This window comes from Mustela putorius, unplaced genomic scaffold (genome assembly GCF_011764305.1).
Source record: "Mustela putorius furo isolate JIRA1106 unplaced genomic scaffold, ASM1176430v1.1 tig00000196_pilon_pilon_pilon, whole genome shotgun sequence".
Lineage (NCBI taxonomy): Eukaryota > Metazoa > Chordata > Mammalia > Carnivora > Mustelidae > Mustela > Mustela putorius.
In genome coordinates this window covers 1,779,995-1,794,567 of record NW_025421310.1, presented here as the reverse complement: position 1 = coordinate 1,794,567, position 14,573 = coordinate 1,779,995, and the positions used below count along the sequence as shown (strand labels likewise).

Genomic DNA, 14,573 nt, shown 5'->3' with positions numbered 1-14,573 from the left:
TCCGTTCCCCCATCCCCTCAGCCCCCAGCCGTCACCAATCTGCTTTCAGTCTCTATGGCTTTGCCTGGTCTGTGTATTTCATATAAATGGAATCATACAATATGTGCTCTGTTGTGTCTGGCTTCTGTCACCCAGCATCATATTTTGGAAGTTCATCCACACTGTAGACCATTGCTGTCCTCGTTTCCAAAGACTCTCTCTACTGCTTCCTTTGGGGCAAGGGTCTCCTCAGCCCACAACTCCCTGAGCTGCATGGGAGCTATGCTGGGGCCTTGGATTCCCCGATAGCGCCCTTCAATCCCCCTGAAACTCAAATAAACATCCAAAGCCTAGTCAGATGGGGATCCATGCTATTCTATGTGAGACCCATCTATTGTCAGGTCACTAGGGATCTTTCTGGAAGGTGAGAACTTCTTCACTGCCAGGTCAGTTCCAAGAAGGCAAAATATTTGCTGAGGAATGAATGAATGAATGAATGAATGGGTGAATCAGGCAACCCAAAGGCACCCTCAACACGGAGCTAGACTTCCCCCATCAGACCTTGTCTTTGTCTTCATATCTCATCTTCTTCTGACGACCAGAACAAGTTTCTGTTCCCAAAGAACACAGGATGTACCAGTTCTGCCTTCTAGCTATTCTCAGTCTCTCATGATGCAATGCCACCCTTTGAGAAAACTGGCCAAGAGCCATCCTTGTGGTGCAACCTTCCCTCACCAACCTCTATGTGTTCCACAGGCTGACGCCACTACCCTACCTACAGGAAGGTATTCCAGGTTCAAGGGCACTGTCTGCTAAGATACCTCCAGGCAGCCAGAGGCCAATAGAAGGCTGGTTTTGGGACCCATGTAAGATGCTAAACATCCTGGCTTCTGCAGCACCTGCCAACTTTGGGCTCCCTGTTGCTGGAGAGCTCCCAAGAGCTATCCCAAGGTAGATTTATGACACACCCGCCCCCACCAACCCAAAAAAGTGACAAACAACAGAGCAGCCTCCCTTTAAAGAGGGGCAGCAGGATGGAAAGCAGACACAGCCAGGACCATGATGCTGTCAACTGTCCTGTTTCTCGGTGTCCTCATTGGCCTCTTGCTACTCTGGGGTCACCCAACCTCCCGGGGATGCCTCCCTCCAGGACCTTGGCCTCTGCCCTTCCTGGGGAACATTTTGCAAATAGACCACCAGGGCTTTCTCAAGACCTTCCAGTTGGTGAGTTGGAGAGGGGGAAGGAGGAGGATAAGCAGAAGATGGGTGGACAGGTAAGAGCTCGCAAGCAGCAAGGCAGTTGGGGTTCAAACTGTGGTTGGGACTTCTCAGGCCAGCTTGGGGATTACCTTCTTCCAGCCTTGATCTGCCATCTGGCCCAATATGTCCACGAGAGAAGCTTCTGGAATTCCTATAAGAAGGAATGCAGGGAAGGTAGACTGGGGGGAGAAATTATGATGGTAGACGTGAAGCTTTGAGCTGGGTCCTGCAAGGTTTGGGAGGGAGAGGTACTAGAGCTTACATATGAGGAGTCACTGTCATTTTTTAAAAAAGATTTTGTTTATTTATTTGAGGAAGAGAGCAGGGGCCAGGGAAGAGGCAGAGGGAGAAGGGAAAGCAGACTCCCTGCTGAGCAGGGAGCCTGCCTGATGCGGGGCTCTATCCCAAATGAGCCACCCAGGCACCCTGAGTCTCTGCCATTTTTTAAATTTGAAGTTGGGAGAGTTCTTGGAAAAGCTGAGAGATGAGAGCATTTGGGGCAAGGGTGTATGAGGGAGGCTTGGAAGAAGCTGCAGAGTTGGGAGAGTTCTTGGAAAAGCTGAGAGATGAGAGCATTTGGGGCAAGGGTGTATGAGGGAGGCTTGGAAGAAGCTGCAGAGTTCGGGTCTCCCTTCTTCCTTGATAGGGATTCGATGGGGACTGGTGGTGGTGGTTAGGCTAGACTGGAGGGTGTGACCCAGGTGTAAGGATGGAGACTCTTCTCTTGAGTGAGAGAGTGAGAGCTGGACCCCGCCTCCACAGCTGCAGAAGAAATACGGGGAAGTCTTCACAGTCTACCTGGGACCCCGGCCTGTTGTCATCCTGTGTGGGTACAAGGCAGTGAAAGAGGCTCTGGTGGATCAAGCTGAGGCTTTCTCTGGCCGAGGACACATCGCCATCATCGATCCCTTCTTCAAGGGGAGAGGTGAGTGGGGTGTGGGGGTTGGGAAAAGACTAGGGGACGCCTCATGTGTCCTCCCAAACTTCCCTCTGTGCCCTCCCAATCAGGTGTGGCCTTTGCCCATGGAAAGTCTTGGAAGGTCCTTCGGCAGTTCTCTCAGCTCACCATGAGAGAGTTTGGGATGGGGAAGCAGAGCATTGAGAAGCAAATCCAGGAGGAGGCTCAGCGTCTGGTAGAGGAGCTCCAGAAATCCCAGGGTGAGCCCAGGGGCAGGGGCAGGGGGTGGATGGGCAGGCAGGGGGTGGGTGAGATGGAGACAGAACGACCCAGAGACAGAGAGATGCAGAGACAAGTTCAAGGAAAGAGAGAAGGAGACAGATAGAAAGAGAAAGAGAATGAAGAAAACAGGGACACAGAGAGGAAAAGGCAGAGAAAGCAGACAGAGAAGCAAGTCAGAGGGAAAACCCAGGACCCTGACAAAGATCGATCCAGAAGCAGAAACTGTAAAGGAAAGGACATAGAAAGAAAAGGGTAATAGAGTCAGGGGGAGAGGGCCAAGAAGACGGACATGGAAAGAGAGAGGACGGAGAAGAAGGGGCTGAGTCTCAAACAAAGAGCCAGAGACAAAACCAGAGAAAGACGAAGGTGCACCAAGAGGGTCAGATCCAGACAGAGCCCAAGAAAACCATGAGACAAAAGCCTGAGATGTCCAGGAAAAAAATCATAAGAGAACCAGCAAAGGCAGGCTGGCGGAGGGAAAGAGAAAGAGACCAACCAACCAAGCTGAGATGGCACCGGCCAGGTCAGAGCCTCCCAGAAGCACCATGTAGGGCCCTACCATGACAGAACTCCTGTTCACAGGGGCCCATCTGGATCCCACCTTCTTCTTTCACTCCGCCATGGCTAACATCATCTGTACTATCATCTTTGGACAGTGCTTCAATAACCAGGACCCTGGATTCCTACGGTTGCTACATTTAATGAATGATATCTCCGATCTTTCCAGCTCTTTCTATAGCCAGGTGAAGCCAAAGGTTCCGTGGGGAGTGGGGGTGAGCAGGAATTGGGGTGGGTGGACCCTGGGCAAAAATCAGATGCTTTTTGTCTTAACACTGATGCAAGAAGACACCAAAGGTGATGAGTCAGGCTGAAGGTAGGAAATAGACCTTAGGAAAGGGAGGCCTATGAGAGAGGAAATCCCAGTAGAGGTAAGCATGATTGGGCCAAGGTGTACTCGTTCACACACCACTGAGTGTGTACATATATACTTGTTTGCTCAACTGGGAGGCGCGCCATTCCCCAAGGCCAGGGGGTGAATTAAGCCCTTTAGTTATTGCTGTGCCATGCAGGGCACAGCCTCAATCCTGCAGCACCAGCCCAGAGGGAACAAACTCTGGGACCTCCTTGCTTCCCTGCAGATGTTTGAAGTCTTCTCCGGCATCCTGAAATACTTTCCGGGCATCCACAGGGACGTGTACAGCAAAGTCCAAGAAATTGAAGATTTTGTCATTAAGAACATCCAGAGGCACCAGGAAATGCTGGACCCCAGCGCCCCAAAGGACTTCATCGATTCCTTCCTGGTCTGCATGGACAAGGCAAGGGCCAAGCTGGATGAGGGGTGGGTGGGAAAGAGAGCGATGGGCACACTACTGATATCGAGCTAACTTGATATGTTTGGGTACGATGTATGTGATGTTTAAATGTTGAAATACTTCCCTGCAAATTGGTAAGAAAGCCACTAGCCCACCCTCCCTTCCCATCTCCCAGTCCTTCCTCAGCTTTCCCAGACTCTCCTGGAACGGTGGTCTGAGGTAGCAACTAAAAGACCTAGCGACCACCGGCCCCACACAGCGGTTCTTCGGGACCCTTCTCCACCTCCTCGCGTCCTAAATAGACAGAGGCCTATTACTGTTCTGATTGGTCAGAGGCCAATTTCTGTTCTGATTGGTCAGAGGCCCGTGTCTATTCTGATTGGTCTGGCAAGTGCGTAGCTGGTTATTCAGTATTTCACTATCACCCCTGGATAGACAACTGCAAAGAGAGAGAGAGACCCAAAGAAAGGTAGCAAAAACCAAAAAAATATTAATCCCTAACATGTATGGAGTACTTACAAACATAACATCAAAACAACCCCAGATGATGAACTAAGGCACAGAGAGGTTAAGCTCCTTACCCAAAGACTCCTAACTAGTGAATGGTAGGACTTTAATTTGGACGTAGGCAGTTTGGGTCCAGAGCCCACCCTTTTGCTCCACTGTTGGCCTCGAATACGGAAAAAAGGAAATACCAAAAAGAAAAAAGAAAGAAAGAAGAAACTGGCACAGAGTTACATGGAGGTGGGTTGGAAGAAAAGATCTAGAAGCTGAGAATCTTTACAAGGGGAGATGTTAAGGATTGTCTGTTGCTATCCCCAGGAGAGCTCTGATCCTGAGAGCGAGTTTCACTTTAAGAACCTTGTCTACACGGTTGTCTCGCTGTTTCTCGCCGGCACAGAGAGCTCCAGCAACACTCTCTTGCATGGATTTGTACTCCTTCTTAAGAACCCTGATGTTGTAGGTGAGCTGGGCATTGGTGGTCAAAGGCCAGAAAGAGCCGAGGGTCTTGCAGCCATACTGGAGGGTGGTCGTGTGATGGGTGAAGACAGACCACTTCAGTCAGCAAAGATACACCCCTGGAGGGACTGGTAGCTTATTATAAAGTTTTGCTGAGAACAAAGCACTTTGGAGTTGACAGGGTAATTTACAGTTTACAAAATGTTTTCCATTCAGTGAAGCTCCTGTGGCTTGAAAGGTACTTTTATGAAGTACATAAGGTGAATTGTAAAATGCTTCATGGTTTAGGAGAGATGCTCCAATCATGGAGTATCATTCACAAAGCATTTCGCAGTTTACAAAACCACATGACTCTTGACAGAACGCTTTGAGGTTAACAAAGAACTTGACTCTTTGAAGTATATTGCTGATTTGTAGCTAATTAGAAAGGCCTTCATTCAGTTCTCATGCTGACAGTCTGCAGATCAGACTTGGAGAAACTCTTATCTAATCAAATTCCCTTATTTTACAGGTAATCAATTTGAGGGCCAGATTGGGAAAGTGGTTTATTCAAGATCACATAGCAAGTCACTGGGACAAAATGATATGACACCAGTCCCAGCCATACCCATTATTAGTTAAAAAGAAAAGAAAAGAAAAAGATAGCCTTAAGTGTTGATTGAGTTTCCACCCACCCATCATTACTCAACTGATCTCCACTCATAACTAGAGTGGAAACATCAGACAAGACTTCCCCACAATGAAGCCACTGACTTTCATTCATTGAAAAATCAATGAATGTTCCTTTCATTGAGAAGGAACAATAACCCAACATCTTAGCAAAGAGTTCACAAGACACCTCTTCTCCCCAGTCTGCAGATCATCTTCTGTATGACTTTGTTGAGCCCACTGTTACTGACATTCCTTGATGTTACCCCCTCCTTCCATCCTTACCATTTTAAGAGAAAGTCCAGGAGGAGATTGACAGAGTGATTGGCTCACACCATCTCCCAGCCCTTGAAGATCGGGCGAAAATGCCTTACACAGACGCCGTCATCCATGAAATTCAGAGATTCAGTGACATCCTCCCCCTTGGTGTTCCGCGCTGTGTCATCAAGGACACTCACTTCCGGGGATATCATCTCCCTAAGGTGAGACCACAGAATCTTGGTGTAGCCTTATGGTTCATGTCTCTGGTCAATGGATCACAATGGGAATTATTATTTCCAGATTTCTATGGGAAGGAGACAGATTTTGGAAATGTAGAAAAATCTTCTCCCTTCTGTCCTTTTTTTTAAACCTTTATTAGATGTTGGATACACTGGGGGGAACCATATACTTACTGAGGTATGTATTACAATAGAGCTGTTTTTTTTTTTAAAGCATTTTGTCATCTCCCCTACTTTCCTCTTTCATGAGAAGACATTCAAAGCTTTATTTCTCTTTCTATAATTTCTTTAAGTTTATATGAACATGCACTCCATATATACACAGAATAGATAAGTTTATTTTTTAAGGGTTTATTTATTTATTTTAAAGAGAAAGAGAGAGAAAAAGCCCATGGAGGGAGGGTCAGAGAGAGAGAGACTTTTCTTTTTTAAGGATGTTATTTATTTATTTATTTGAAAGAGAGAGAGAGAGAGAGAGAGCACAAGTAGGCAGAGAGGCAGGCAGAGAGAGAGGGGGAAGCAGGCTCCCCGCTGAGAGGAGAACCCAATGTTGGGCTTGATCCCAGGACCCTGAGATCATGAGCTGAGCCAAAGGCAGAGGCTTAGCCCACTGAGCCACCAAGGCGCCCCAAGAGAGAGAATCTTAAGCAGACTCTAGGCTGAACACAGAACCTGACACAGGGCTCAATCTCACTACCCTGAGATCACAATCTGAGGTGAAACCAAGAGTTAGATGATTAACTGTGCCACCCAGGTGCCCCAATTCAATTCATATTTATCTATCACTTTGAAACTTGTGTTTCCTTCCTTCCCCTCATGTCTTCATGTGCAAATCATTGCAATGTGCAACTTATCTTTTATTGTATGTTTTTGTGTGTGTGTCTTTCTTTTCATAATATAACAATAGTATGCTGTTAGTATATTTTCAAGTCAATACCTATGGTTCTAACTCATATTTTCTGTGGTTGCACAGATTCCCAAGCACAGATATACCTAAGGGTAATATCTAATCACCTAGTGGGCACTAACCCATGAGAATTTAGGCATACTTCCTTTTAGTGCATGTTGCTTTATTGCAGTTTGCAAATATTGCTTTTTTAGAGATTGAAAGTTGTTACAGCTCTATTGTAATACATACTTCAGTAATGTAATGTGTTCTCCATTGAGCATGTATTTTGGTGCCATTTTTCCACCAACCTTTGCTCACCTCATGTCACTGTGTCATATTTTGGTAATTTTCAAAATATTTCAGATTTTTTCATTATTATTATGTTTTTTATGATGATCTGTTATTGGTGGTTTTCTGAGATGGAATCTACTCTTGGGGAACCTGTTGTTAAGATTATTGAAATGACAACAAAGGATTTAAAATATCACATATTCTCATACTCATGTGCTTTTATGATAAAGTGTTGGTAGGATTTGAGAGGACTGATTCCAATTTTGAAAGAAGTTGGGTAAAATGCTATCCAACAGCATCACATGCTACAAAATTCTTTGTAAAAGGAAGAGTCAATCAATGAGGCAGACTTCATTTTTGTCTTATTTTGAGAAATTGCTCACAACCAGAGGCATGTATCTGGCTTAGTCAGGTAGAGCATCTGACTCTTGATCTCAGGGTCATGAGTTCAAGCCCCACACTGGGCATACAGCTTACTTTAATAAAAAGAAAATAGAAGAAAGGGAGGAAGGAAGGAAGGTAGGACGGAAGGAAAAAAAGGGAGAAAGGAAGGAAGGAAGAAACAAAGGAAGAAAGAAAGAAATTACCACAGTCATTCCAACCATCAGCAACTACCTCCCTGATCTTTTGGCAGCCGTCAACACTGGGTGAGACCCTTCTCAGCGAGATTATGACTTGCTGAAAGCTCAAATTATGATTAACATTTTTTAGCAATAATGTATTGTGAAATTAATTGTAATTATTAAATATTTTCCCAGACATAATGCTTTTTGCTCACCTAATAGAGTATAGCATAGTGTAAACATAACTTCTATATGTACTGGTTAATCAAAAAATTCATTTGATCCACTTTTTGCATCACCCATGTTAGTGCTGTGGTCTGGAACAGCAGAGCCAAATGTGAAAATTTCAGTCGATGGATTATGGAGAAGTCCGAAGGGTCTTGGAGGAAGAGGGGATGGCTGGGGTAGTTGGTGGGGATACCTAGAAGGCTTGGGACACAACTATTAACCAAATGGGGCAAAGTTACTCAAAATATCAGCCACCAACTGTAGAACCATACAAAGGATGAAGCTATTGTTAATCCATTGTGGATGTACCATCATTGATTCAGCCGCTCCTTGTTCATGCCCATTTGGGTCCTCTTGGCTTTGACACCCTCTTAGGGCACCACTGTGTATCCCTTCTTGAGCTCTGTCCTCCATGACCCATGCCACTTTGAGAAGCCAGAAACGTTCCACCCTGGCCACTTCCTGGATGCGGAGGGCAACTTCAGGACGCAGGAGACCTTTATCCCATTCTCCCTAGGTAAGCTGAGACCTTACCCACATTTTGAGAACTCCTGCTCACCACCTGCCCTTTGGGTGACTTTCTCCCTTTGTCTAACCCCAAACACACAGTGAAGATTTTTGAAAAAGATGAGGATTCAGAAGAAAAGAAAAAGCAAGAAATCTACAGAGACATAGAAGGTGTGGGAGAAGGAAAAGAGGGGGTATAATAGAGAAGACAGAGACTTAAGTCAATGACGGAGATGAAGTAAAAGATAAAGACACACACATGCTCTCACATTCTCACACAAAGAACAGACAAATGAGGGATCCATTATTGAGCGTTCTGCCATGTGCCAAGAATTCAGAAAGGCATTTGAGCTTTTCTTTCAAAATAAAAAGAACTTTATTATTTTTTAAAAGGTTTTATTTATTCATTTGACAGACAGAGATCACAAGTAGGCAGAGAGAGAGGAAGGGAAGCAGGATCCCTGAAGCAGGCTCCCTGCTGAGCAGAGAGCCTGATGCAGGGCTCCATCGCAGGACCATGGAATCATGACCTGAGCCGAAGGCAGAGGCTTAAACCACTGAGCCACCCAGGCGCCCCAAGAACTTTATTGTTTATTTCTGATTTTTATACAAACAAGGAGGCAATAAAATTAAAGTAGAAATCACCTGTAATTCACTGTCAAAATCAGACTTTAACAAAAAATTGAATAGGCTTTATTAACAGATTCATGAATTGGGAAGCATCCCATCTAGCAAGTAGAGAGGAGCTCCAAAACCCAGACTTGTTAATATCACAGAGGATATCCTTCTATATTTTCTGTTAAACATATGCACACACACAAAGATAGGTGATGGGTAGACAGATAGATAATAGGTAGGTAGATAAAAGGAAGGTAAGATGAAAAAGAGAGCACGAGGATGCCTGGGTGGCTCAGTTGGTTAAGCCGCTGCCTTTGGCTCAGGTCATGATTCCAGGGTCCTGGGATCGAGTCCTGAATCCAGCTCCTTGCTTGGCAGGGAGCCTGCTTCTCTCTCCGCCTCTGTCTGCTGTGCACTCTCTCTCTGATAAATAAATTAAATCTTAAAAAAAAAAAAAAAAAGAAAGGAAAAGAAAAAGAGAACAGTAGGGATGGGAAAGAGGAAAAGGAATTGATTTATTTCTTATTTGCCAGTTGTTGAAATCCAAGCCCCAGACTAGAATGAGGCCCAGGGGGGACCTAGGGCAAAAAATATAAGGAATATTCACTCACTGTGGTAGTTGTACAAGTGCCTTCGTTCACCTATCAATTAATTCAATTTTTAGCCACTGGCTTGAAATTTATCATAGGCTAACATTTTAAATCTCCTTAGGTCTATTCCTGGCTTACTTATACTGACCTATATCCACACTGGTTCATGGATGTGTCTTTTCTAGCTATACCATACTATTTGAATTATTATACCTGTGTAATAAGTTCCATTATTTTACAGGGTCTAACTCCCTCCATTACCCTTCTTTCCCACATAGTTACATGGTCATTGTAACACATTTTGTTTTTCTTTCAAGTACTCTTTAGAACTTTTTTTCAAATTCTCAAAAAATCCCACTGAAATTTTATTGGGATTAACTTAAATTTGCAGATTCATCTGGACAGCTTTGACAACTTGAGAAATTTGAGATATGCCAGACAAAACTAGAGTGTGTGTCCACTGAACCAACTCTTGTATGATGTGGTGGCATCTCGGGCTTTTGTTTTCTTAATCAAGTTTTGCATATTTCTTGCTAAATTTATTTCTAAGACACTCAAGAGGAGATAGTGGCTCTTGTTCACAGAGCCTCTTTGTCTCCCTCAGCTCAGTGTTCCATAACCAAACGACATAGACTAGCTGTATTCTAGAAAATTTGCTGCATATGGGATCCCACCCAGGCTCCAATTAGATGGGACACTTCTGTGGTGGTTGACCCCAGCTTGCAGGGAGAAAGGAGAGGCAGGGGTGATTTTCTGAATGTTTATCAAGTATGACGAGGCCCACCAACCAATTGAGACTGTCACTGGTTGGGGTATGGGGACTGGGTCTGGAAGGCTCATGCCATTAGTGCTGATTGCGGGTAGGTCCAGGGGCTTGGAGGAGACCAAGGTGATCAGAAGAGTGGGACACTTAGAAGGTCAGAGCAGCGGCTGCACACTGAGAGTTCAGAGTAGTTCTATATATTTTTTTTTTAAAGATTTTATTTATTTATTTGACAGAGAGATCAGGAGTAGGCAGTAGGCAGAGAGAGAGGGGGAAGCAGGCTCCCTGCTGAGCAGAGAGCCCGATGAGGGGCTTGATCCCAGGACCCTGAGATCCTGGGTGGCTCAGTGGGTAACCACCCAGGCATCCCCCAGAGTAGTTCTACATTTTAATAGCCTGTTAAGTAGAGGGGCCCGCCTCCTAGGTATGGTCCAGACCCAAGACCTCAGAGGCTTCAGTTCCCCTCTACTTCTCTCTCATGATTCCTCATATCCAGGGCATGCTTGCAAGATTTTTTCCACTATTTGCACATTTTCTCAAAACATCAGCTGGGCTGAGAATATACTTAACTAGAGATATCACAGAGAAAGAACTCTTAACAGGCAAAGACTGGGGACCAAGAGAGACAGAGGAGGACACCATAGAGGACAGGCTGAGACACGTGGGACCAGATAGAAACAGGCATGCACGAATACACTGGTGTTGCCTGTGTTGAGGACAAGAACAGAAGTACCTCATATGTAAATTTGTGTAAATGAGCACGCAAATGTCCCAGGAGAGTGGGGGTGGGGCAGCTGAGTGCTCCTGAGGGCTCCCCCAATGACACAAGTCCCCCTCACACCCTCAGGAAGACGCTTCTGCCTGGGTGAGAGCCTGGCCCGCTCGGAGCTCTTCCTGATCTTGACCTCTGTGCTACAGAACTTCACCTTGAGATCTCCCAAGGCCCTGGAAGATATTGATATCACTCCCCGGAGGAATGGGCTGGGAAAAATGCCCCCTGAGTTCCAGCTCTGCTTCCTGCCCCGCCAGGGAGTGGCACCAAGGTTGTAGATCCCCTTGGAGCTCTTCCTTCTAGCCCCCACCTCTGCCCACAAGCAGTCTGTGGAGGCCTCCTGACTCCTCCCTGCTCACTCTCCCCTGGGGAAAATCCCTTCTGTAATCTCCTCTGTTTGCATACTGTCTTCACCCTTCATCCCTAGATGGCCTGCCCTGTTGATGGAGGGTAAAACCTTGGCCTTCAGGGCCATGAAATACCTTCAGTAACTTGGTGTCATCACCATCCATTGTGCAGTTGGGGAAACGGAGGCCCACACCTATACCCAACCACCCCTAACCCTCCTGTTCTTTCTCTGAGTTGAAAAAGCCACTGTGGCCCTCAGCCTCTGGGCTGTGTACTTTAAAACACCTCCCCTATTTCTCTGCTCTTATCCACGAAAACCGAGATCAAAATAAAGTTCTACTCTTTCTGGACCCAACGGCTATCTTGCTACCATGCCTCTTGTTTTTCCTTTTCTTTTCTTCCTTTTTTTTTTGGGGGGGGGGCTAAAATTCACATAACAAAATTAAACACTCACCATCTTAAAGTATACAATTCAATGGCATTTTGTACAATCACAGTATCATGCAATCATTGTCTCTGTCCAGCATCCAATCATGTTCTTCGCCCCAAAAGGAAACACTGTACTTTTGAGGGCTGAATAATATTCTGCTGGATGGAAATACCACGTTTGGTTTATCCCCCCATCAGGTGATTGGCACGTGGCTTGTTGACACCTTTTGGCTCTTGTGAACAGTGCCGTTGTGGACATCTGTGTGCAGGGTGGCCTTATGTTTGTTTTACTCTCCACTGGGAATGGAAGGCAGGTGTTCTTCCATTTCTGCCTTCGGACCGGAGGCTCTGGAAGGATGGGGCCAGAACTCCCCTCCCAGATGCTCCTCCAAAGTGGCATTGAAGATTCCATGAGACAGTATGGCCAGAGTGGCTAGAACATGGCTTGGCACCAAGCAAATAGCCCTGAAGTGTCTGACAAGTAAATAAATCCTCCAGGAGGTGACGTCATTGGCCTGAAGGCAGAGCCTGATATACCAGAGTCCAGTGACTCTCCAGGCTGAGCTCTTGACACTAGGGTGCTGTGGAGAGGGGGTGCCTGTCCATTCAGCCCTGTGCCTCGGTTTCCCTCCTGTCCCATGCTGAGGGGCCATTCAAGGCATGTCTGGAGTAAGGCTGTTGCAGGGAGAAGCATGGGAGGGGTAGCTAGTTCCTATACCCACGAGGATGGATGTGGGGATAGGGGGTCCCAGTCAGCCAGAGTAACGCCCCTTCCCTGTCCCATCCTCTCTGCCTCAACCCCAGACACGTGCTTGGTCCCAGTGCTCAGGAGAAGGGAGGCAGTGTTCTGGGGTGGGTGGGGGCTTACTGCATCTCTGATTATGGTCTTTGGACAGTCTGGGCTATACCTTCACAGCTGAGGGATGGGTCATGGTTGAGGTCACATGTGGAGCTAACCAGTGTTTCTTCCCTTCCCTAGGGAATTGGGGCCATGAACTGTAAGACTCAGGCTCAGCTGCGGCAGGTGGCCAGAAGGAAAGCTGTGGAAGCTGATTTGTGTGGGATGGAGGTTGTTCAAGAGCCATTGATGGGCCAGCCCAGGCATCCTCCAGTAGGGGTGAGATTGGGTTGCTGGCACTAAACTCATGGGGAATCAGTGGGAGTGGAAGATGGAACAGAGAGAGCCAGGTAGAAACTACTGCCTTTTAGAACCTTGCCTTGGAAGTCTGGTATGCATTCCACTGGCCAGGGCAGCTACAAATTCCACCCAGATTCCAGAGGAGGAGAAAGAAGTGACATTGAATAACCAACAATTCACATACTTAACAAAGCGGGAGACCATCAACAAACATGCACCTATTTACAAATTACTACTTAGGGTACCCAGGACCTTACACTGTGTCAGAGACTTTGCCTCTTATCAGTAATTTATTTTAAATTATGTATCAGTCTATTTATCTTTCCAAAATGTAAAGTGTTTTGCAGTTGAAGAGCACTTTATAATTACAGAGGTATTTGATGTGGACAGATTATTTTGCATTTAAAAATATTGTTTGCCTTTAGCAAAACTCTTTGAGGCAGAGTGTTCTGTAGTATACAGAACTCCTTGTTGTTTACAGAACATTCTGTAGTTTTTAAGTAGTTTGACATTTACAAAGCACTTTACCACTTACAAAGATTCCAAATGGCACATGGGATAGAGTATTTGTAAATACTGCACGTGGTCTATACAGCATTTTGTAACATAAAAATTTTTCTGTTTACAAAAGATCTTAGCAGAGTGGCAGGGTGCATTGTAATAAAGTGATTTTTTTTCCATTTGACAAAGTGCATATTTAGTAATTCATTTGTAGCTTTCACAGAGAAGTTGTCATTCATGAAGGGCTTTATTTCTACCTATAGTACAAGTCAAAATAGAACAGCACTTGATCAAGGTTTAAAAATAAAGCCCTTGGGCAGTTTACAAATCCTCCAGGTTTCATCTGATGTTAGGATGCTGAGATGGTGATTAGGCAGCAAATCAGGGAGATGTCTCTGCCCAATGGGAACTGACATCAAGTCAGGGAGAAAATTAAAAAATAAAATCATAGCAGACAGTGATGAGCGCTATGAAGAGAGCTCAGAACTGATGAAGATAGGAAATGAATAGGAAGAAGTGGGGAGCAAATTCAGAGCAACAGTGTTCAGTCACAGAACACTGCAAAAGACCTCCCAAACCAACCAGCTATTTATAAGGTGCTTTCCTGCTTACAAAGTACTTTTGAAGTCACCATCACACTTGATTCTTAAGATAGCTTTGGGAGACGAGTAAATATTATGAGTAAATATCATAAACTATTTTTTACTTATTATTTTTTTAGAGAGGGCGGGGGGAGGGCCAGAGAGAGAGAATCTTAAACGGGCTCCATGCTGGGCTTGTGGCTCAATCCCACGACCCTGAGATCATAACCTGAGCCAAAATCAAGAGTTGGACGCTTAACCAACTGAGCCACCCAGGTGTCCCATAAGTTGCATTTCTTTTCTTTTAAAGATTTGATTTATTTAGGGCAAGATTTTACTTCTTTAGGACCCCCCTAGAGTCCCCTCCCTCCTTGGGATCTTTGTATGATCACTGTTGTCACTCAAAAAACCTTGCTTTGTTGCTGCCCACTAAAAAAATATATAGATATAGATATAGATATAGATATATTTACTTACTTATTTGAGAGGGAGAGCGAGCGAGCACAAGCAGGAGG

The 14,573-nt window shown here is 45.4% G+C and overlaps 1 protein-coding gene across 3 annotated transcripts; it reads left to right on the top strand.

The window, feature by feature from the left end:
- Positions 1-37: 37 nt before the first annotated feature.
- Positions 38-14,229, top strand: LOC101674033 (cytochrome P450 2B11-like). Of its 3 annotated transcripts, XM_045076839.1 has the most exons (10): positions 38-1,203; positions 2,002-2,164; positions 2,248-2,397; positions 3,002-3,162; positions 3,559-3,735; positions 4,555-4,696; positions 5,635-5,822; positions 8,187-8,328; positions 11,137-11,332; positions 12,818-14,228. In XM_045076839.1, exons 1-10 carry the CDS (start codon positions 1,039-1,041, stop codon positions 12,831-12,833), a joined length of 1,500 nt encoding a protein of 499 aa, XP_044932774.1. In that variant the 5' UTR covers positions 38-1,038; the 3' UTR covers positions 12,834-14,228. The 3 variants fall into 3 exon arrangements, with proteins under 3 accessions (XP_044932774.1, XP_004776141.1, XP_004776139.1); XM_004776084.3 differs by lacking the exon at positions 11,137-11,332 and having other exon boundaries at positions 12,818-14,229; XM_004776082.3 differs by lacking the exon at positions 12,818-14,228 and having other exon boundaries at positions 11,137-12,477.
- The last annotated feature ends 344 nt before the right edge of the window (positions 14,230-14,573 follow it).

Bases quoted from the DNA above. Each gene is read 5' to 3' on its own strand.
- LOC101674033 (XM_045076839.1), top strand. From the start codon at position 1,039: ATGATGCTGTCAACTGTCCTGTTTCTCGGTGTCCTCATTGGCCTCTTG. The intron at 1,204-2,001 runs GTGAGTTGGAGA...CCGCCTCCACAG, and splicing joins TTCTCAAGACCTTCCAGTTG to CTGCAGAAGAAATACGGGGA. The intron at 3,736-4,554 runs GCAAGGGCCAAG...TGCTATCCCCAG, and splicing joins TCCTGGTCTGCATGGACAAG to GAGAGCTCTGATCCTGAGAG.